Source organism: Hordeum vulgare, chromosome 4H, assembly GCF_904849725.1.
Source record: "Hordeum vulgare subsp. vulgare chromosome 4H, MorexV3_pseudomolecules_assembly, whole genome shotgun sequence".
NCBI lineage: Eukaryota > Viridiplantae > Streptophyta > Magnoliopsida > Poales > Poaceae > Hordeum > Hordeum vulgare.
This window is the reverse complement of record NC_058521.1, coordinates 562,520,899-562,542,311: the sequence shown is the minus strand read 5'-3', so window position 1 is coordinate 562,542,311 and position 21,413 is coordinate 562,520,899. Positions and strand designations below refer to the sequence as shown.

The 21,413-nt window shown below is 48.0% G+C and overlaps 1 protein-coding gene across 1 annotated transcript; it reads left to right on the top strand.

Annotated features, from left to right (window-relative positions):
- The first annotated feature begins 235 nt into the window (after nt 1–235).
- Nucleotides 236–4,924, top strand: LOC123449532 (protein SULFUR DEFICIENCY-INDUCED 2-like). Its single transcript, XM_045126783.1, has 2 exons — nt 236–526; nt 3,807–4,924. Exons 1-2 carry the CDS (start codon nt 416–418, stop codon nt 4,623–4,625), a joined length of 930 nt encoding a protein of 309 aa, XP_044982718.1. The 5' UTR covers nt 236–415; the 3' UTR covers nt 4,626–4,924.
- Nucleotides 4,925–21,413: the final 16,489 nt, after the last annotated feature.

Genomic DNA, 21,413 nt, shown 5'->3' with positions numbered 1-21,413 from the left:
GCGAGTGCCACGTAGGCCGTCACGCTAACGAGAAGGGGTGCCGATTTTGTCTGTCCCCAGGCGCCAGCTACTGGACGCTGTCGGATGTACATGCCCGAGTAGGCAGGCTCAATCCAACGAGCCCCCCTGAACCATTCACCACCGAACCTGGATGGATCCCCGTCCAGGTGCGCCGTTGGGTCGGCCAGATTCATCCGATCGGCCGTCTGGGCTATATATTACAGCGACAGCTCCCCCGCCAGCCAGCCTCGACACCGTGCCTGACTCTGCCGTGCGGCATCGATTCCCGCCGGAAAAGGAATCAGCGGCGAGCGCCGTCGACGGAAGCAAATCATTAGACATCTACTCGTAGCTAGCTAGCTCCTCTAAGAACAAAGGAGTCATCTAGCTCTAGCTGCGTCTAGAGGAGGTCGACATGGTTCAGGCCGGACTGGCTCAGCCGGCGGAGGCGCCGGCGGGGGCGGCGCACGTCGCGCTCAAGATCCCCTCCGGCGGCGGGCCGTATGCACGGGCCAAGCACTACCAGGTAATCAAACTTCCTGCTCCTACTGTATGTAACTATGTTTGCATTTTCCCCTCACATAATAAAAACATGCTTGCATTTTCTGGCCATGAGAAATGTGCATGGTGAGGTCCGGGCTAGAGGGATAGAATTGTTTGCCATGTGCTGTCTCACGTGGGAAACACTCGATTAATTGGCTGCAATGGAATCGAAGTGATAGTATCGTCATGGAGGGGTAGATAGGAAGAGTGGACACGTCCAGTTAATTAGAGTATATTTAATCGGAACATAGTTACTCGTAGATCCCATTCAATGTACCCTGTCTTGGTGTTGGTAACATCGCATACGCTGGCCGTGCGTGCACCCTGCTTCATGCTCGGCGGCTTCTGCGCCCATCGTTTTATACAGGTAATAAATGGAAAAAGTAGCTCTTCTAGCATATACCCTTTCCGTTCCATATTACGAGTAGTTGTCGTTTAAATGGATGTATCTGGAGAGTGCACTACAAGGTGCAATAAAGATTTATCAGCGTGTTTGGAAATGGAAATAACGTATGAGCATGATGCTTGGAGGCAGAAGGTTTGACGAGCCACATACTCCGCATTTGTCGTCTAAATCAAGACACAAATCTCGACTTCATGTTCATGCCATCAATCGGCTCCCGGTTTTGCAAGCATTGTATACTAGTGAAGACAATAGTGCCCAACCAGCTAAACACGGTTATATCACATAGAGCAACATCACGTCATGATCTTTAAGTTTTGTTTACGAGCATAATAGTCAATCCCGTAAATACGGAGCACACTATGAGGCGGAGCAATGGACCTGATCATAACTAACCTTAGACAGTTTTTTTTTTCAAATGATTCAAATACATTAAAAAGCACATCAGAAATATAAAGCATCTTAAACATAATAAAAATAAAGTCGAAGTCTCTAGACCATCAAACGATTATTACCACTGCCAGAATGAGCCGTTGACATTGTCGATGATAGTCGGAAAGTCTTTGTGCACATGCCCTAGAGATTAGCGCTCTTGAGCAGCAATCATCATCGTTGATTCCTTGAATAAACCTGAAGCAACTAACACCAATCTCATCGTCGCGTACGCAAGACGAAAAATCATAACCTCACCGTCTCAATGAGAAATCATAACCTCGCCATCTCAATGAGACGACAAAAATACATATATGTCAAAGCTTCGTCGACTACATCCAGATGGACGAATTCAAGAAGAATAAGAGCAAGGGGTCAAACTTGAAGAAGAAACTGTGCCATCTGTCCGTCGGACTAAAATCCCTAACCTAAAATACTAGTCTTGTGCCTTTTCTAAGAGCATCTCCAATAGACGGTCTAAATGTAAAAATACCTAACTTTTGGACCGTGTGAGGCAAAAAACGTTTCTCCAGCAGACGGTCCATATTTTAAAAAATTTGGACCGCGGCCTCCTCGTGATGTAAAACGCAACACCTCACAGTGCAGATTTACATCACGAGGTGCATCTGGTCCAAAACCAGCCCTCCCTCCCCCCCCCCCGAACGCCCAACCGCCACTTCATTTTCCTTCCCGCCCGCCCGCCCGCCGCCACCCCCCGCCGTCCGGCGCTGTCATGGCCGAAGGCGACGACCCCGCCGCCTTCTCCGCCGCAGCCGCTGCCGGTGGGCTGACCCACGTGGCCGCCTTCCGTCGCTGCCATCTCGCCCACAACCGCTGTCATGCCGCCGCCCTCCGCCCGCCGGCCCGGATTAGCGCCGCCCTGGCCGGCGGCCACCGCGCCGGCGGCGAAGTCGACGAAGGGACGAGGCGGCGGAAAACGGGCGGCCAACCGCAGCCACAACCTGACCGACAATTCTACGCGGCCGGTGAAGCTCTCCAAGGCGGCCGCGGCGGCTCGGGGTGATGAATCGCAGCCCATGCGGTCGGCGGCCTCCTCCAGCAGCCCTACATCCATCCCTCAACCTCCCCCGCCTCCACCGCTGGCCGTGGAGGACGATGTGGCCACGCCGACGGAAACAAGAAAGTGAAGGGAACCAAGGCCGGAGACAATAATCTCAAGGAAGGATTTGATACCATTGTCATGGCGAGGAAAGAGTATGCCGAAGAGAAAAGAATCTTGAAGCTCAAGGAAATAGAGGAGAGGGTGAGGCCGAGCAACGAAGGGCAGTGGCCGAGGAGAAGAGGGCGGCGGCCGAGGAGAGGTTGGCCGCGGCTGAGGAGAGGAAGGTGGAACTAGAGGAGAAGAAGGCCGCAGCCGACGAGAGGAAGATGGTTGAGGAGAGGACACTCGAGTTTATGTTTATGGACACATCAACTCTTGATGCCAAGGCAAAGGCATATGTTGAACTTTGTCGCGATGAAATGCTCATGAAGAAGCAAATTCTCATGAGGCAAATGATGATGGGAGGTGGCATGGGAGGTGCCATGGGAGGAGGCATGGGAGGTGCTATAGGGGGAGGCATGGGAGGTGCCATGGGTGGTTACATGAACATGATGGAAGGAGGCATGAATGATGCATTTGGCGGAAACATGGGAGGTGGCTTCGGTGGCAACATGGAAGGTGACTTTAGCGGCATGGGAGATGGCTTTGGCGGCAACATGATGGGTGGCTTGGGAGGTGGCTATGGCGACAACATGAGTGGCGTTGGAGTTGGCTTCGTCGGCAACATGAGCGGAATGGGACGCAATGAAGATGCTTCCGGTGATGCTCACTGCAACGAGAGTTCACTGCTTGTTGAGAACGTCGACAACGAAGGTGGTGAAGATGATGATCGTACCACGGTTCACAAGGCCGGTGATGTTGATGACCCGCATGTGTAATATTCATGTGCATTTCAATTTCTAGGACGAAAAACTTTGATTGAGACGATGCTCTTTTGGTAGAGGGATTTGATACTATGATGGTGATGCACTTTTGATTGAAACTATGATGATGATGCACTTTATTTTCAAAATTTTGATGCTAGTTCAATGCAAAACCGCGGCTGAACAGTGGCTGGCAGCAGTCGCGCGGCTGTTTTTAGATTTTTACATTTTAGTTTGGACCATCTATTGGAGTTTTTCTTTTGGACCATCAATTTGAATCATCTGTTGGAGTTGAGCGTTTTTTGGAGCTCCAAAATGCATTTTTTGACGATCTAAATTTTACATCTCCGGTTTTAAACCGCTAAAATTTAAACCATCTATTGGAGATGCCCTAATATAGAAAAACTATATATTACCCCTTCTTGTGCAACCAAAAGGTATATATACCGGGTATCATCTTGATATTAATTAATATATACATTGCACTTTATTGAAAAATCAGCTGGTGGAAAAGGACTTGGACGCGTCGATCGCGTGGTTCTGGAAGGCGATCGAGACGGGGGACAAGGTGGACAGCGCGCTCAAGGACATGGCGGTGGTGATGAAGCAGCGTGGCTACCTGGACGACGCCGTGGACGCCATCCGGTCGCTGCGCCACCTCTGCCCGGGGAAGCAGTCGCAGGAGTCCCTGGACAACATCCTGCTCGACCTCTACAAGGCCAGCGGGCGCACCAAGGAGGAGATCGAGCTGCTCAAGCACAAGCTCCGGCGGATCTACCACGGCCAGGCCTTCCCCGCCGGCAAGTCCACCAAGCGCGCCCGCTCCCACGGCCGCAAGATCCACGTCTCCGTCCAGCAGGAGACGTCCCGGGTGCTGGGCAACCTCGCCTGGGCCTACATGCAGCAGCGCAACTTCATGGCGGCCGAGGCCGTCTACCGCAAGGCGCAGATGGTGGAGCCCGACGCCAACAAGGCGTGCAACCTCGCGGTGTGCCTCGTGGAGCAGGGGCGGCTGGGGGACGCCGAGGGGGTGCTCGCCTACGTGGTCGCCGGCGCGTTCCGCGACGGGAGGGAGAGGGAGCACGGCGGCGGGAAGGTCGTCAGGAAGGCGGAGGAGCTGCTGGAGCGGATCAGGGCGGAGATGGGTGGAGGCGGCGGTGAGAAGGAGGCCGGAGAGGAGGACGGCGCCGAGGCCGACGAGATGTCGGAGCTGCTGGACGCGGTGGCCAGGCAGTGGGCGCCGCCGTACAGGAAGAGTCACCGGAGGCTGCCCGTGTTCGAGGAGATCACACCCTTCGGCAGGGAGCAGATGGCTTGCTAGCTAGAAGCTCATGAGAACTCAATGGAAGCTGTGTGTGTGTGTGCAGTAAGTTGATCAGAATAGTGTGAAGCTCATGCGAACTCCATAGAAGCTGCGTGTCTGTGTGTGCAGTAGCTTGATCAGAACAGTGTGAAGCCTCTACGTGTCCGTCGCTGTGACATATGTTCTGTGTTGGTGCTCATGTATGTAGATAAAATGTGTTGCATGTGCAGTGTACAAGTTCTTTTTAGCAGCTTCATGTGTACAACAACTATAGTGTGTATGTACATATATCAATATATACAGTATTCTATTGGTAAGTGTAAGCATGAATTATTTTGGTAAATGATTCTATTCACCTGATCGACCCTCCTCTGCCGTTGGCAACTTGGCATCCCTTTTTATGACGAATACGCCATATATTTGTGTTCTTTGGGGTAAACCTACAAATAAAAATATTTCTTCGTAAATATTTTCAGGCGCCCCAAGAGCAGAAATGACATATGTATCTGTAAAAAGAATAGATCTTTTAACTCCAAGTTGCTTTTTTTTTATTTAAAAGGACATTTTCCATTTCCGAGCTAATAGTAGCTATATGCAATTATAGATTTATTTTCTAGCAGAAATACCACAAAATAGTGTGTGTGTGTGTGTGTGTGTGTGTGTGTGTGTGTGTGTGTTCGAGAAAATAAGAGGGATGCTACGGGTCGATCGAGCGGAAATAAATCCATATCGTCCGGCGCCAAAACTGTTCAACCAAAGTTAAGATCATGATCTTGAGCCAATTGATATACTAAAATACACCCCCCGGGCCAGCCGCAATATTATGTTTGCAATGCTACTGCATCATTAAAAGAGTGTCCCAACATATGGAACACACTCATGCAACATATTTTCATGTGTACGCAACAAGACTTCATTGGTTGCAGCATAATCTGAAAAGAATCCTAGCAACACATGCATCAAGTAAACCCAACGTTTGTAGCACGTGAAAACAATAGTAGCATGAACACAACATTTACAGCAAGATCGCAACATGTTGGTCATATGTTTGCAACAGAATGTACATGATCAACATAAAAGAATGTAAAATCACTAATCTTGCAACATTAACATTTGGGTCCGTAGTCTCACCACCTCAAGCTCACAGTGAAAAACATGGCTTGTTGGAGCATCAATATTGTCAGAACCGGTGAGTCCGAACTAATTCTCCCTACCCCTCCAACACAATTGATTGAGCTGGAGGCGATAACAAATCTAGATCCAAGCTCCAACTCAGCCTCTGATTTGATAAATGATGAGAGGAGGGAGAGTCACCCAACATTGTCCATGGTGGTAACGAACTAGCCATGCGAGCCATTGTCCATGCAGGGTGAGCCCATGGGAGAGGAAGAATTCACAAGAGAAGGGCCGAAAAAAGGAGGCATTGTTCGGGAGAGAAGAAAAGAGTGTTGTATGAGATAAGGAAGTTGGAGGAGGCACATGGCACACCCAAGCAATCCGAGAGACGGATCAGGTCGGATTTTTTCCTTCAAATGTTCACCGAGGGGAGAGGTTCCCCAACTGAATATTCTTTTGGTTTATTTAGGCCAACCCTAAGGATATTTATAGCATATATGAGAGGAGATGAGAGGGGATAGGGGGATACATCAAGCCACACGACAAAATGATTGAAGCAAGCAAGCCAAGCATCATCCACATAGGTGAACGCGCCAAAGAACCACCTCATCACGGTAGAGATTGAGAGTGTGGGCTAGGGACGACATTAGACCTTGAAACACAGTGGTATTGTGGTGCTTTCAAATGTGCTCGCGGTGTCCTCGGTGATGGACTTGTGGATCACAATCGTCACGTTGGTTAGGAGTGTGTCGCATGTTAGGGCGTTTAGTTGTGTTGTTTGCTTGTTCAAGCCGAGCACCCCTTGTGTTTCTTGTCTCTTTGCTCTAGGTACCATGTTCACACCATCTTGCATTCGTACATGTATTTTACCCTTGCTTGAATTCATTCTTTTTTTCTTCTATCAATGAAAATATATTTAAATTAATGAATTTGGATTGAGCAGATTGCGTTCTGACAAGAACTAATCAACTCATGACGTGAGACAATGGCTAGCTAATTGATGGCTTGTTTCATGCATACTGTTTACCTTGTTCATTGGAATCAAGTTTCTTATGGTACGGAGATGAAATAAACGACTATAGGGACACATAGTTTTACTTTGTCGAGCCAGTCGGTTCGGTGCTCTGTGCTAGTAGCCTACTAGCAGAGAAGGTGTTAAATTAAAACTGAATCGGTGAATCTTGTAACTGATTGTTGCTAATGAGAATGGGAACCCTCATGGTGTGGTCCCTCGGCTCTTCATGCTAGTGTGTACTTCTTGTGACAGCCCGAGACCGGCGCTCCAGAAAATTCCCCTTTTACTCTGTTGCGCCGTGTGATTAGATTGTCTATAGCATTCATCATCGCATCATGCGCATCATCTACATTGCATGGGCACTCCGTTGCCACTAGTTTTCAAAACCTGCATCCGTCATTAGTTGCCGGTTTTCTCCATTCTTGCCGTTGACCGTTTCAAGACCAACCACACAGGCACACGCCCGCGACATCGATAAAATATTGTTTTTAAAGGTGTGTGAAAATATTCTCGGATTGGGTTGAAACTATGTTTATTATATAATGGCACTATAGCCGGTTTAATTGTCGGACGTTCGGTGTTTTAAAAACTTCGTGTCGGGCCGCAAATATCCCTCTCATCCCCACCTAGCCTATTCTACACAGCTTACTTAGCTATCCCCATGACCGGGGCCATCCGATCGCGATCGCGTGGTCGAAACCGGTGTGAAATCCCCTAACCTAGCTAAAACTGCTACAAATAGCTCCTCCACCTACCTAATTTGACCCAAACCCTAATCCCTCCTCGAAACCTGTGCAACCACTAGCCTTCCACCTCCAGCCGCCGCCAGCCTCCTCCCACCTCGCGGTCAGGGCCCGCCAGGCCCGGGCAGTTGCCGCCAGCCTGAGGAGCCCCGCAGCCGCCAGGAGCGAGCTCCTCCTCGATCCGACTTCGGCCGAGGGAGAGAGCCCCGAGCTCCTCCCGTCCCCACCTTGCCGGACCAGGTTCCCCACCGCCCCGGTTCCTCCCGCACCCCGGCCCAGCCAGCTTTCGGCCTCCCTCGCCGTCCTCTCCAGCCGGGCCTCGGTCCCAGGTGAGCCCCCGCAGCCCCCCTTTATTGCGCCGTGGGCGACATTTAGTTAAGTTGCGCCATGCCCCTGTTTCATCCCGTAGTTGGATTCGTCCCGAATCAATTTTTTTTTGTTTTTTTCCCGTTTAACGATTTGTGTAATTTCATAAAACAAGCATATTTTCAAACCCCCGTAGTATTTAAACCGTGCGTCGGATCGTAACGAGTTATATATGTAACTTGACCAGATTTTCGCGTAGATTAATATTTTCCAACTCTCATGCATATTTAAAACTGTTTAGCATGCCGATTGCATTGGTTTGCGTGTCGACGTGATAGAAATGGTTTATGTCGTAGTTAATTAATCGTAGCTCCGATGGAGATGAGTCATATATGTAAATGGACTAGAACGACGTGTAGTTTCACGTGAACCACTTTGTTTTTCCGTTTAACAAACATAAAATGCGGTTAGGACAGGTCTAGATAGATTACAAAGTTAACATGTGGGGTCAGTTCGAAGATGCTATATGTCGTTTTCGGCCTCATTTCAAATGCCTAGATAGGTAGATTATTTGTTCTTCACCTCGGGCCATGTTTAACAATATTTAATATTTCCATGTAAATAAATGGGAGTGAACTAAATAATTAAATGCGGAGTTTCGTCAATATGTTGCATATTAAGCTTCACTTAATGTGTAGCGTTTGACTGTTGTGAATTGTCATGCCCTGCCTTGCATATTTGAAACTGATCATGCATCATATGTGAACTGCATCATGTTGTTCATGTGCCATGGTGAATATCGTGTGTTGATTCTTTTCTGCTTTGCTTCGTCTCGATAGTGTTCCGCAAGCGTGTCGGAATGTGAGGATCCGTTCAACTATGTCGGTTCGCCTGCTTCACGGAGTCATTCTTCTTCCAAGTGGAATCACGGGCAAGATGATCATTTCCCTAGATACTATTACTATCATTTCCATGCTAGTTGTTTCGTTTCTATCGTTATGTCCCGCTGCCTACCACATGTTAAATATCAGCCTCCCAACATTGCCATGAAAACCTTCAACCTTTCTACAACCTAGCAAACCACTGATTTGCTATGTTACCGCTTGCTTAACCACTGCATTACTAGTTGCAGGTGCAGTTGCTTCCATGTGCAAACACGGGTTCCTTGTTATATCATCATATTAATGCTATTTAATGTAATACACCTATATACTTGGTAAAAGGTGGAAGGCTTGGCCTTCTAGCATAGTGTTTTGTTCCACCTTTGTCGCCTTAGTTTCGGCTACCGGTGTTATGTTCCATAAATAAGCGCTCCTAACATGCTTGGGGTTGTTATGGGGATCCCCTTGACTTTCGTTTTTGGATAAAGCTTGTCTGGCAAGGCCCAACATTGGTACTATATTTGCCCAATATAGTAATTCTGTTAATACTAAAAAACATAGGACGTCATGAACCGGAGGAGTAATTCAACATAATACAGGGGGGCTAGTGTTCTTGGTGTTGGTCCCAAACAGAGCCCCTTGGGGGGCCACCCGGGGCAACTCACGGGATTTCTATCCGGCCACCGTACGTATTGCTCATCTGTCATGTCCTGAGAACGAGATATGCGGCTCCTATCGGGATCGTTGACATGCCGCGCGGCCTTGCTGGACTTGTTTTACCTTTCTCGAGCGTCTTGTGCGAGGGATTCCGAGGATGCTTTTGGGTTATCTCGAGGTTGAGGTTTTCCAATAGGAACCCGAGGATATTACGGGTTTCCCTGGTCGAGGTCATTCCATCATAGCGTGTGGTAGTTTGTGATGGACTAGTTGGAGCACCCCTGCAGGGTTAAATCTTTCGAAAAGTCGTGCCCGCGGTTATGTGGCAAGGTAAACTTAATTAAAATTGTCAACTGAGTGCGTAACCGTGACTGCCTCTTTCATGAGCTCCTTCTCCAATCGAGGACACGGTGGGGTTATGTTTGTTGGGGAACGTATCATGGGATTTTTTTTCCTACGCACACGAAGACCTATCATGGTGATGATCATCTACGAGAGGGAGATCAGATCCACATACCCTTGTAGATCGCTAAGCGGGAAGCGTTAAGAAACGAGGTTGATGTAGTGGAACGTCTTCGCGATCCAAATCGCCGCCGTCCCACGATCCGTCCCGATCTAGCACCGAACGGACGGCACCTCCACGTTCAGCACACGTATAGCTCTATGACGATCTCCGCCTACTTGATCCAGCAAGAGAGACAAAGAGGTAGCTGAATTCTCCGGCAGCACGATGGTGTGGCGGTGATGATGGTGGAGCAACTCCAGCAGGGCTTCGCCGTGTCGTACCGATCTAGCTATGAGGTGTCACGAAGTAGTGGAGGGAGAGAGGTTTGCACAAAGGCTTGAGGTGCAAAACCCCTCTCAAATCTCCACTATATATAGGAGGAACAAGAGGGATGGTGCCTTGCCTCCTACTCCAAGTAGGAGGGGTCGGCCGAGCCAAGGAGGAAGGTCTCCTCCTCCAATTCGGTTTGGTGGAGGAGTCCTTTCCTTCTTGTTCACCTCCTTCCTTTTCTTTCTTTCTTATTCCTTTATTTTTGCCTTGGCCTAAATAGGCTTATTGGAATGGCCTCACGATCCCACTAAGGGATGGTGCGCCACCCATGGGCCTGTTAGGTCCTCTCCCGGGTGGGTGGCCCCTCCCCGTAAAACCCCGGAACCCATTCGTCACTCTCAGTACTTTACCGGTAATGCCCGAAATCATTCCGGAAGCCAAATGCAACAATCCTATATATCAATCTTAATTTTCGAACCATTCCAGAGACACTCGTGACGTCCGGGATCTCATCCGGGACTCCGAAAAACATTCGGTTACCAACATCAATAATTCAACTATACCGAAAACGTCACCGAACCTTAAGTGTGCAGACCCTACGGGTTCGAGAACTATGTAGACATGACTGAGACACTCTCCAGCCAATATCCAATAGCGGGACATGGACGTTCATATTGGATCCTACATATTCTATGAAGATCTTATCGGTTGAACCTCTATGTCAAGGATTCACATAATCCCGTATATCATTCCCTTTGTCCTTCGGTATGTTACTTGCCCAAGATTCGATCGTCGGTATCGACATACCTATATCAATCTCGTTATCAGCAAGTCTCTTTACTCGCTTCGTAATACAAGATCTCGTGGCTAAATCTTTAGACACATTTCTTGCAAGGCTTGTTTGTGATGTTGTATTACCGAGTGGGCCCCGAGATACCTCTCAGTCACACGGAGTGACAAATCCGAGTCTTGATCCATGCTAACTCAATGGACACCTTCGGAGATGCCTGTAGGGTACCTTTATAGTCACCCAGTAACGTTGCGACGTTTGATACACACAAGGCATTCCTCCGGTGTCAGTGAGTTACATGATCTCATGGTCATAGGAATGTATACTTGACATGCAGAAAACAATAGCAACAAAATGACATGATCATATGTTACGTTTATAGTTTGGGTCTTGTCCATTACATCATTCTCCTAATGATGCGATCCCGTCATCAAGTGACAACACTTGTCTATGGCTAGGAAACCTTAACCATCCTTGACCAACATGCTAGTCAACTAGAAGCTCACTAGGGACATTGTTTGTCTATATATCCACACATGCATTTATGTTTCCATTAAATACAATTATAGCATGGATAATAAAAGATTATCTTGAAACAGGAAATATAATAATAACTATTTTATTATTGCCTCTAGGGCATATTTCCAACAGTCTCCCACTTGCACTAGAGTCAATAATCTAGCCTCACATCTCTACGTGATTTACAATGTAATGAATCAACACCCATACAGTTCTGGTGTTGATCATGCTTTGCTCGTGGAAGAGGTTTAGTCAGCGGATCTGCAACATTCAGATCTGTGTGCACTTTGCAAATATTTATGTCCTCCTCCTTGATGTAATCGTGGATGGCATTGAAGCATCACTTTATGTGTCTGTTCCTCTTGTGAAACCTTGGTTACTTGGCTAGAGCAATGGCACCAGTGTTGTCACAGAACAGATTGATTGGATCTAGTGCACTTGGCACTACTCCAAGATCTGACGTGAATTGCTTCATCCACACACCCTCCTTAGCCACCTCCGAGGCAACTATGTACTCTGCTTCGCATGTAGAATCAGCTACGATGCTTTGCTTGGAACTGCACCAGCTTACCGCACTCCCGATAAGAATAAATACGTATACGACTTGAGACTTAGAGTCATCCGGATTAGTGTCAAAGCTTGCATCGATGTAACCCTTTACGATGAGCTCTTCGTCACCTCCATAGACGAGAAACATTTCCTTAGTCCTTTTCAGGTACTTCAGAATATTCTTGACCGCCGCCCAGTGTTCCACTCCTGGATCACTTTGAAACCTGCCTACCATACTTATGGCCACGCTGACATCCGGTCTTGTGCACAACATTGCATACATCATAGACCCTATGGAGGAAGCATAGGGGACGACACTCATCTTTTATCTATCTTGTGCAGTTACTGGACATTGAGTCTTACTCAACTTTATACCTTGTAACACAGGCAAGAATCCCTTCTTGGATTGTTCCATTTTGAACTTCTTCAAAACTTTAACAAGGTATGTGCTTTGTGAAAGAGCTATTAGGCGCCTTGACCTATCTCTATAGATCTTTATGCCCAATATGTAAGCAACTTCTCCTAGGTCCTTCATTGAAAAACGTTTATTCAAGTAATCCTTTACGCTTTCCAAAAACTCTACATTGTTTCCAGTCAGTAATATGTCATCCACATATAATATTAGAAACACTATAGAGCTCCAACTCACTTTCTTGTAAATACGAGCTTCTCCAAAAACTTGTATAAACCCGAACGCCTTGATCACCTCATCAAAGCGTTTATTCCAACTCCGAGATGCTTGCACCAGTCCATAAATGGATCGTTGGAGCTTGCACACTTTGTCAGCATTCTATGGATCGACAAAACCTTCGGGTTGCATCATATACAACTCTTCCTTAAGAAACCCGTTAAGAACGCCGTTTTGACATCCATCTGCCAGATTTCATAATCGAAAAATGTAGCTATTGCTATCATGATTCGGACGGACTTAAGCATCGCTACGGGTGAGAATGTCTCATCGTAGTCTACTCCTTGAACTTGTGAAAAACCCTTTGCCACAAGTCGAGCTTTATAAACGGTCACATTACCGTCTGCGTCCGTCTTCTTCTTGAAGATCCATTTGTTCTGAATAGCCTTGCGACCTTCAGGTAATACTTCCAAAGTCCATACTCTGTTTTCATACATAGTTCCTCTCTCGGATTTCATGGCTTCTAACCATTTGTTGGAATTTGGGCCCACCATTGCATCTCCATAACTCACACGCTCATTGTTGTCCAACAACATGATTGACAAGACAAGATTCACGTACCACTCCGGAGCAGTACGTGCTCTTATCGACCTGCGAGGTCCGACAGTAACTTGATCTGAAGCTTCATGATTATTATCATTAGCTTTCTCTTCAACTGGTGTTGCCTCGACAGAAATTTCTTTCTGTCCTACGCCACCATCTTGTTGAAGCAGAGGTTCCGCAACCTCATCAAGTTCTATCTTCCTCCCACTCAATTCTTTCGAGAGAAACTCTTTGTCAATAAAATCTCCGTTCTTAGCAGCAAACACTTTGCCCTCGGATCTGAGATAGAAGGAATACTCAATTGTCTCTTTTGGGTAACCTATGAAGACGCACTTTTCCGCTTTGGGTTCCAGCTTTTCAGGCTGAAGCTTTTAAAAAAAGCATCACATCCCCAAACTTTAAGAAACGACAACTTTGGCTTCTTGCCATACCATAGCTTATATGGTGTTGTCTCAACGAATTTCGATGGTGCCCTATTTAAAGTGAATACAACTGTCTCCAATGCATAGCCCCAAAATGATAATGACAAATCGGTAAGAGGGATCATAGAACGCACCATATCTAATAAAGTATGATTATGACGTTCGGACACACCATTACGTTGTGGTGTTCCAGTTGGAAATATGCCCTAGAGGCAATAATAAAATGGTTATTATCATATTTCCTTGTTCATGATAATCGTCTATTGTTCATGCTATAATTGTATTAACAGGAAACAGTAATACGTGTGTGAATAAATAGATCACAATGTGTCCCTAGCAAGCCTCTAGTTGGCTAGCTCGTTAGTCAATACATGATCATGGTTTCCTAATCATGGGCATTAGATGTCATTGATAACGGGATCACATCATTGGGAGAATGATGTCATGGACAAGACCCAATCCTAAGCATAGCACTAGATCGTATTGTTCGTATGCTAAAGCTTTTCTAATGTCAAGTGTCTTTTCCTTCGACCGTGAGATTGTGCAACTCCCAGATAACGTAGGAGAGCTTTGGGTGTACCAAACGTCACAACGTAACTGGGTGACTATAAAGGTGCACTACGGGTACCTCTGAAAGTGTCTGTTGGGTTGGCACGAATCGAGATCGGGATTTGTCACTCCGCGTGACGGAGAGGTATCTCTGGGCCCACTTGGTAGAACATCATCATGAGCTCAATGTGACTAAGGAGTTAGTCACACGATGACGTGCGACGGAGCGAGTAAAGAGACTTACCGGTAACGAGATTGAACAAGGTATAGGTATACTGACGATCGAATCTCGGGCAAGTTCTATACCGACAGACAAAGGGAATTGTATACGGGATTAATTGAATCCTTGACATCGTGGTTCATCCGATGAGATCATCGTGGAGCAAGTGGGAGCCACCATGGGTATCTAGACCCCGCTGATGGTTATTGGTCGGAGAGGTGTCTTGGTCATGTCTGCCTGTCTCCCGAACCCGTAGGGTCTACACACTTAAGGTTCGATGACGCTAGGGCTATAGGGAATTGTTATACGAGGTTACCGAAGGATGTTAGGAGTCCCGGATGAGATCCCGGACGTCACGAGGAGCTCCAGAATGGTCCGGAGGTAAAGACTGATATATAGGATGGATGGGTTTGGACGCCGGAAATGTTTTGGGACCACCGGCAAAGTGCCGGGACCACCGGAAGGGTTCCGGAGGCCCACCGGGAGGGGCCACAAGCCCCGGAGGGCTACATGGGCCAAGTGCGGGAGGGAACCAGCCCCTAGGTGGGCTGGTGCGCCCCCACACCCAGCCCATGCGCACCAGAGAGGGAGGGAGGGGAAACCCTAGGCGCAGGGGAGGCCCAAGGCCCACCTAGGGCGCCGCCCCCCCTTTTCCTGCCCCCCGCCGCCCCCCTCTCCCATCTGGGCTGCCGGACCACCTAGGGTGGGAACCCTAGGGGTGGCGCACCCCCTCCCCTCCTCCTATATATAGTGGGGGTATTGGGGCTGTTTGACACACAGTTTTGAATCTCCCTCGGCGCAGCCCTGCCCCCCTTCTTCCTACTCTCCCACGGTGCTTGGCGAAGCCCTGCTGGGAGACCTCGTCTCTCCATCGACACCACGCCGTCGTGCTGCCGGAGATCTTCCCCAACCTCTCCCTCCTCCTTGCTGGATCAAGGTGCGGGAGACGTCACCGGGCTGCACGTGTGTTGAACGCGGAGGTGCCATGGTTCGGCACTAGATCGGAATCACACCGCGATCTGAACCGCCGCGAGTACGACTCCATCAACCGCGTTCTAGCAACGCTTCCGCTTAGCGATCTTCAAAGGTATGAAGATGCACTCACCCCTCTCTCGTTGCTGGTCTCTCCATAGGAAGATCTGAATATGCGTAGGAATTTTTTTGAATTTATGCTACGTTACCCAACAGTTCCAGGTGGTGTGAACTGTGAAACAATTCCACATTGTCTTAAGTGAGCACCAAACTCGTAACTCAGATATTCACCTCCTCGATCAGATCGTAGGAACTTGATCTTATTGCTATGATGATTTTGAACTTCACTCTGAAATTGTTTGAAATTTTTAAATGTTTTAGACTTGTGCTTCATCAAGTAGATATAGCCATATCTACTCAAATCGTGAGTGAAGGTGAGAAAATAACGATATCCGCCGCGTGCCTCTATGCTCATTGATCCGCACACATGAGTATGTATGATCTCCAAGAAGTCACTTGCACGTTCCATTGTTCCAGAGAACGGAGTCTCAGTCATCTTGCCCATGAGAAATGGTTCGCATGTGTCAAGTGATTCAAAATCAAGTGAGTCCAAAAGTCCATCAGCATGGAGTTTCTTCATGCGCTTAACACCAATATGACCTAAGCGGTAGTGCCACAATAAAGTGGTGCTATCATTGTTAACTCTACATCTTTTGGTCTCATTGTTATGGATATGAGAGTCATCACAATCGAGATTCGATATGAACAAATCCCTCACATTGGGTGCATGACCATAAAGGATATTACTCATATGAATAGAACAACCATTATTCTCTGACTTAAATGAGTAACCGTATCGCAATAAACAAGATCCAGATATAATGTTCATGCTCAACGCATACACTAAATAACAATTATTTAAGTTCATCACTAATCCCAATGGTAACTGAAGTGAGACCGTGCCGACGGCGATCACATCAACCTTGGAACCATTTCCCATGTGCATCGGCACTTCATCCTTCACCGGCCTTCGTTTATTCCGCAGTTCCTGTTTCGAGTTGTAAATGTGAGCAACTAAAGCATATCAAATACCGAGGCACTACTACGAGAGCTGGTGAGGTACACATCAATAACATGTATATAATATATACCTTGTTTGGCGTTGGCCGCCTTCTTATCGGCCAGATACTTGGGGCAGTTGCGCTTCTAGTGACCAGTCCCCTTGCAATAATAACACTCAGTTTCCGGCTTAGGTCCAGCCTTGGGTTTCTTCATCGAAGGGGCAACAACTTTGCCACTCTTCTTGGAGTTACCCTTCTCGCCTTTGCCGTTTTTCTTGAAACTAGTGGTCTTATTGACCATCAACACTTGATGCTCTTTCTGGATTTCTAACTCAGCGACTTTCAGCATCGCAAATAACTCGCCGAGTGACTTATTCATCCCTTGCACGTTATAGTTCAACACAAAGCTCCTATAGCTAGGTGGCAGTGTCTGAAGAATTCTGTCAGTAATAGCTTTTTGCGGGAGTTCAATCCCCAGCTTAGCTAGACGGTTAGAGTACCTAGACATTCTGAGCATGTGTTCACTGACATACGAATTCTCCTCCATTTTGCAAGCATATAACTTACCAGAGGTCTCGTACCTCTCGATCCGGGCATTCTTCTCAAAGATAAACTTCAACTCCTGGAACATATCATATGCTCCATGACGTTCAAAACGTCTTTGAAGTCCCGGTTCTAAGCCATACAAAATTGCACATTGAACTAGTGAGTAGTCATCCTTACGTGCTTGCCAAGCGTTCAAAACGTCTTGGGCTGCCGTAGCGGGTGGTGCGTTGCCTAGCGCAGCATCAAGCACATATTGCTTTTGGCTAGCTTGGAGGATAAGCCTCAGATTTCTAGCCGAGTCAATAAAGTTCCTTCCATCATATTTCAGCTTAGCTTTCTCTAGGAACGTATTAAAATTCATGGTCGCTACTACGCGAGCCATTGATCTACAACATAAAATTTTGCAAAGATTACTTAGACAATTTAGTTTAGCTAATCATATTACTAATAAACTCTCACTCAAATAGACATCCCTCTAGTCATTCGAGTGTCGCATGATCCAAATTCACTAACTCAAGTCCGATCATCACGTGAGTTGAGTATAGTTTCAGTGGTGAGCATTTCCATGATGATCATATCAATTATATGATTCATGCTCGACCTTTCGGTCTCTTGCATTCCGAGGCCATGTCTGTACATGCTAGGCTCGTCAAGTTTAACCCGAGTGTTCTGCGTGTGCAACTGTTTTGCACCCGTTGTATGTGAACGTTGAGTCTATCACACCCGATCATCACGTGGTGTCTCGAAACGACGAACTGTCGCAACGGTGCACAGTCGGCGAGAACACAATTTTATCTTGAAATTTTAGTGAGGGATCACCTTATAATGCTACCGTCGTTCTAAGCAAAATAAGGTGCATAAAAGGATTAACATCGCGTGCAAATCATAAGTGACATGATATGGTCATGAACTTGCGCTTCTTGATCTTCATCACCAAAGGACCGGCATGATCTCCATCGTCACCGGCGCCGCACCATGATCTCCATCATCGTGCCGCCATCGAGGTTGTCGCGCTATCTATGCTATTACTACTAAAGCTACAACCTAGCGATATAGTAAAAGCATCTACAAGAACAAACGTTAGTTTAAAGACAACCCTATGGCTCCCGCCGGTTGCCGTAGCATCGACGTACAAGTCGATATTTAACTATTACAACATGATCATATCATACATCCAATATATCATATCATGTCTTTGGCCATATCACATCACATGCATACCGTGCAAAAACAAGTTAGACGTCCTCTAATTTGTTGTTGCATGTTTTATGTGGCTGCTATGGGTATCTAGTATGATCGCATCTTACTTATGCAAAGCCACAACGGTGATACGCAAATTGCTATTTAACCTTCTCCAAGGGCCGTCTCGGTCAAATCCGATTCAACTAAAGTTGAAGAAATAGACACCCGCCAGTCATCTTTATGCAACAAGTTGCATGTCAGTCGATGAAACAGGTTTCTCGTAAGCCTACGAGTAAAGTTGGTCCGGGCCGCTTCAATCCAACAATACCGCCGAATCAAGGAAATACTAAGGTGGGCAGCAAATCGAACATCAACACCCACATACTCTTTTGTGTTCTACTCGAGATATAATCTACGCATGAACCTAGCTCATGATGCCACTGTTGGGGAATGTTGCATGGGAAACACAAAAATTCCTACGCACAAAAGACCTATCATGGTGATGATCATCTACGAGAGGGAGATCGGATCCACATACCCTTGTAGATCGCTAAGAGGGAAGCGTTAAGAAACGTGGTTGATGTAGTGGAACGTCTTCGCGATCGAAATCGCCGCCGTCCCACGATCCGCCCCGAGCAAGCACTGAACGGACGGCACCTCTGCGTTCAGCACACGTACAGCTCGATGACGATCTCCGCCTTCTTGATCCAGCAAGAGAGACGAATAGGTAGCTGATTTCTCTAGCAGCACGACGATGTGGTGGTGATGATGGTGGAGCTACTCCAGCAGGGCTTCGTCGTGCCGTACCGATCTAGCTACGAGGTGTCACGAAGTAGTGGAGGGAGAGAGGTTTGCACGAAGGCTTGAGATGCAAAAACCCTCTCAAATCTCCACTATATATAGGAGGAACAAGAGGGACGGTGCCTTGTGTGACAGCCCGAGACCGACGTTCCAGAAGCTTCCCCTCTCTTTCCGTTTTCGTCATGTCATTTATTTTATTTGTCGCATCATCATCGCATCATGCGCATCATCTGCATTGCATCGGCATCTCCGTTGCCGCCTGTTTTCAAAACTTGCATTCGTTGTTAGTTGCCGCTTCTCTTTGCGTTCGTCGTTGTTCGTTCCGAGTCCGACCGCACACGCACGCGCCCGCGGCATCGTTCGAACCCTGTTTTAATGTGTGTTTTAAAACTATCTCTGATCGAGGTGAAACTTGGCACGCGGTCGCGATTAGATGTAGCTAGGCCGCCTGTCGAATTTCGTAGCGATCGGAGACCGTCTGGTACCCGAACGGTCGACCGTAGCGGCACCGTCTTCGGTTATTCGTCGGACGACTGTCGGTGTTTTAAAAGTCGATGCCGCGCCGCACCACTTCCCTCTCATCTTAGCCAACGCCACTCTACACACCTAACCCTAACTCGCCTCTCCGATCGGACCGCACGAACGCGTCCGGAGGGTCGAAAAACCCCCAGAAACCCTGCACCCTAGCCCATTTCCCTATTTAAGCACCCCTCCCTGCCTATTTTGGGCGCCCCCCTAATCCATCCTCGTTTTTCGCGCCGCCCCACCAAACCCTAGCCTCTCTCCTCCCACCTGTCTCCCTCCTCCAGCCGCCGGCCCGCTAGGCCCGCGCGCGGCCCGCCCGAGCCCATCTCGGCCCGAGCCGCCGCCGCCCCGGTCTGCCCCGATCTGCCCGAGCTCCTCCCGGCGCCGCCCACGCTCCCCAAGCCCCGCCGCCAGCAAGATCTCGCCGCCGGCCTCTCCTGTTCGGCTCGCCGCGCCTGACCGGAGCCTCTGCCGGCCGGAGTCGTCGCCCTCGCATCGTTCCCCGCAGCTCGCCGCCGCCCTTGTCGCCTCGCCGTCGGACCTTCCACCGCCGGGAACGGGCCCGTCGGTCCTCGGGCTACGAGGTCAGGTCGGCCTCACCTCGAACCCCGCCGGCGCCGTCGCTTCTCCAGGCTCGCCGGCCGCTGGAGCCACTGGAGCCGAGCTCCCCCTCGATCCCGATCTGGATCAGGAGGGCTGCTCGCTCGGGTGAGCCTCCCGCTCGCGAGCGTTGACCGCAGCGCAGCGCGCCTGGGCCGGCTTGCGCGCTTGGGCCGCCCCCCCCCCCCCCCCCCCCGCGTGGGCCTGCCTCCTCGCGAGGCCCAGCAGCGCCCGAGCCAGGCCAGGCTCCCTCGACCCACTGCACCAGGAGAACCAGGCCGGCCTGCCTTCCTTCGCCGAGGCCCTCTGGTGAGCCGCTCTTGTTCCCTGCCCCAGTGCGATGTTTAGTTAAATTGCGCCTCCAGATTCGGCCCGTTTGTTTATTAGGATTTTCCTGAGAATATTTTGTTTTCAGGATTTAGACGTAAATACAAACGCCCATAACTTTTGTTCCGTAAGTCGGAACGACGCGTGTTATATATCGTTTTGGGGTAGCTTTGCGAGTAGAACACGGTTATCCAACATGCATATTTGTTTAATGCTGTTTAGAGTGCCTAATGCCTCGTTTTACGTGCTGTTTAACTAGGATCCATTCCGTAGTTAATTTTCGTGCGTATCCGGATTGCCCGAATGCCATAGATTTAATGTCCATGTTTTAGGGACCATATTTCTGCGTATTTTAGAGTGGTCACTCGTATTTTTCCGTGTAGGGTTTTGCCGGTAGTTTATTTTCCCGTTTAGAGGTATTATCTCGCATTATTGTGTAGCGTTAGTTTGTGTTGCAAACCCCACATGTTATATATGTTTCCGGGGTAGAAAAATCTCATGGATTTTTCTGTGCAATTAGTTTTAGCTTTTAAGGAAGTTAGTTCGCGAGATATTTTGACGTGAAGCCCTTTTGTTTAATCCGTAGGTTTTATTCCGGGCCTCGTTTGAGTTAGTTGTCAACTAGTGATTTGATCTTGGATGTTTTGTTTAGTCCCTGGTATTTTTAGTTGCAATAGAAATGCATGTTTAGGTGTTGTTTGACTGCCCTCAAGTTGCTTGAATAGTGCTGTTTTAGAGGAGCTGAAATATTTCTAAGTCTGGAATCTGGTATTATTTTGTTGCTGTCTTGTCTTGTTTGCATCTTGTGATCTGTAGCTCTTTTGAGGTTGGTCCAATGGAGTTAGTTGTACCCCTTATGTTTCTCTAGCATGCTGTTAAGTTTCATGCCATTTGAAGTCCTGTAGCTATAGGTTTTGCTGCTGTCAATATGCCTTCAGGCTGAAAAAACTGCACTTCCAGGAGGTGTAATTTTCACTAAGTCTGAAATAGTGTGTGAGATGCCCTTTTAGTGTCTCCTT

Bases quoted from the DNA above. Each gene is read 5' to 3' on its own strand.
- LOC123449532 (XM_045126783.1), top strand. From the start codon at position 416: ATGGTTCAGGCCGGACTGGCTCAGCCGGCGGAGGCGCCGGCGGGGGCG. The intron at 527-3,806 runs GTAATCAAACTT...TTGAAAAATCAG, and splicing joins CACGGGCCAAGCACTACCAG to CTGGTGGAAAAGGACTTGGA.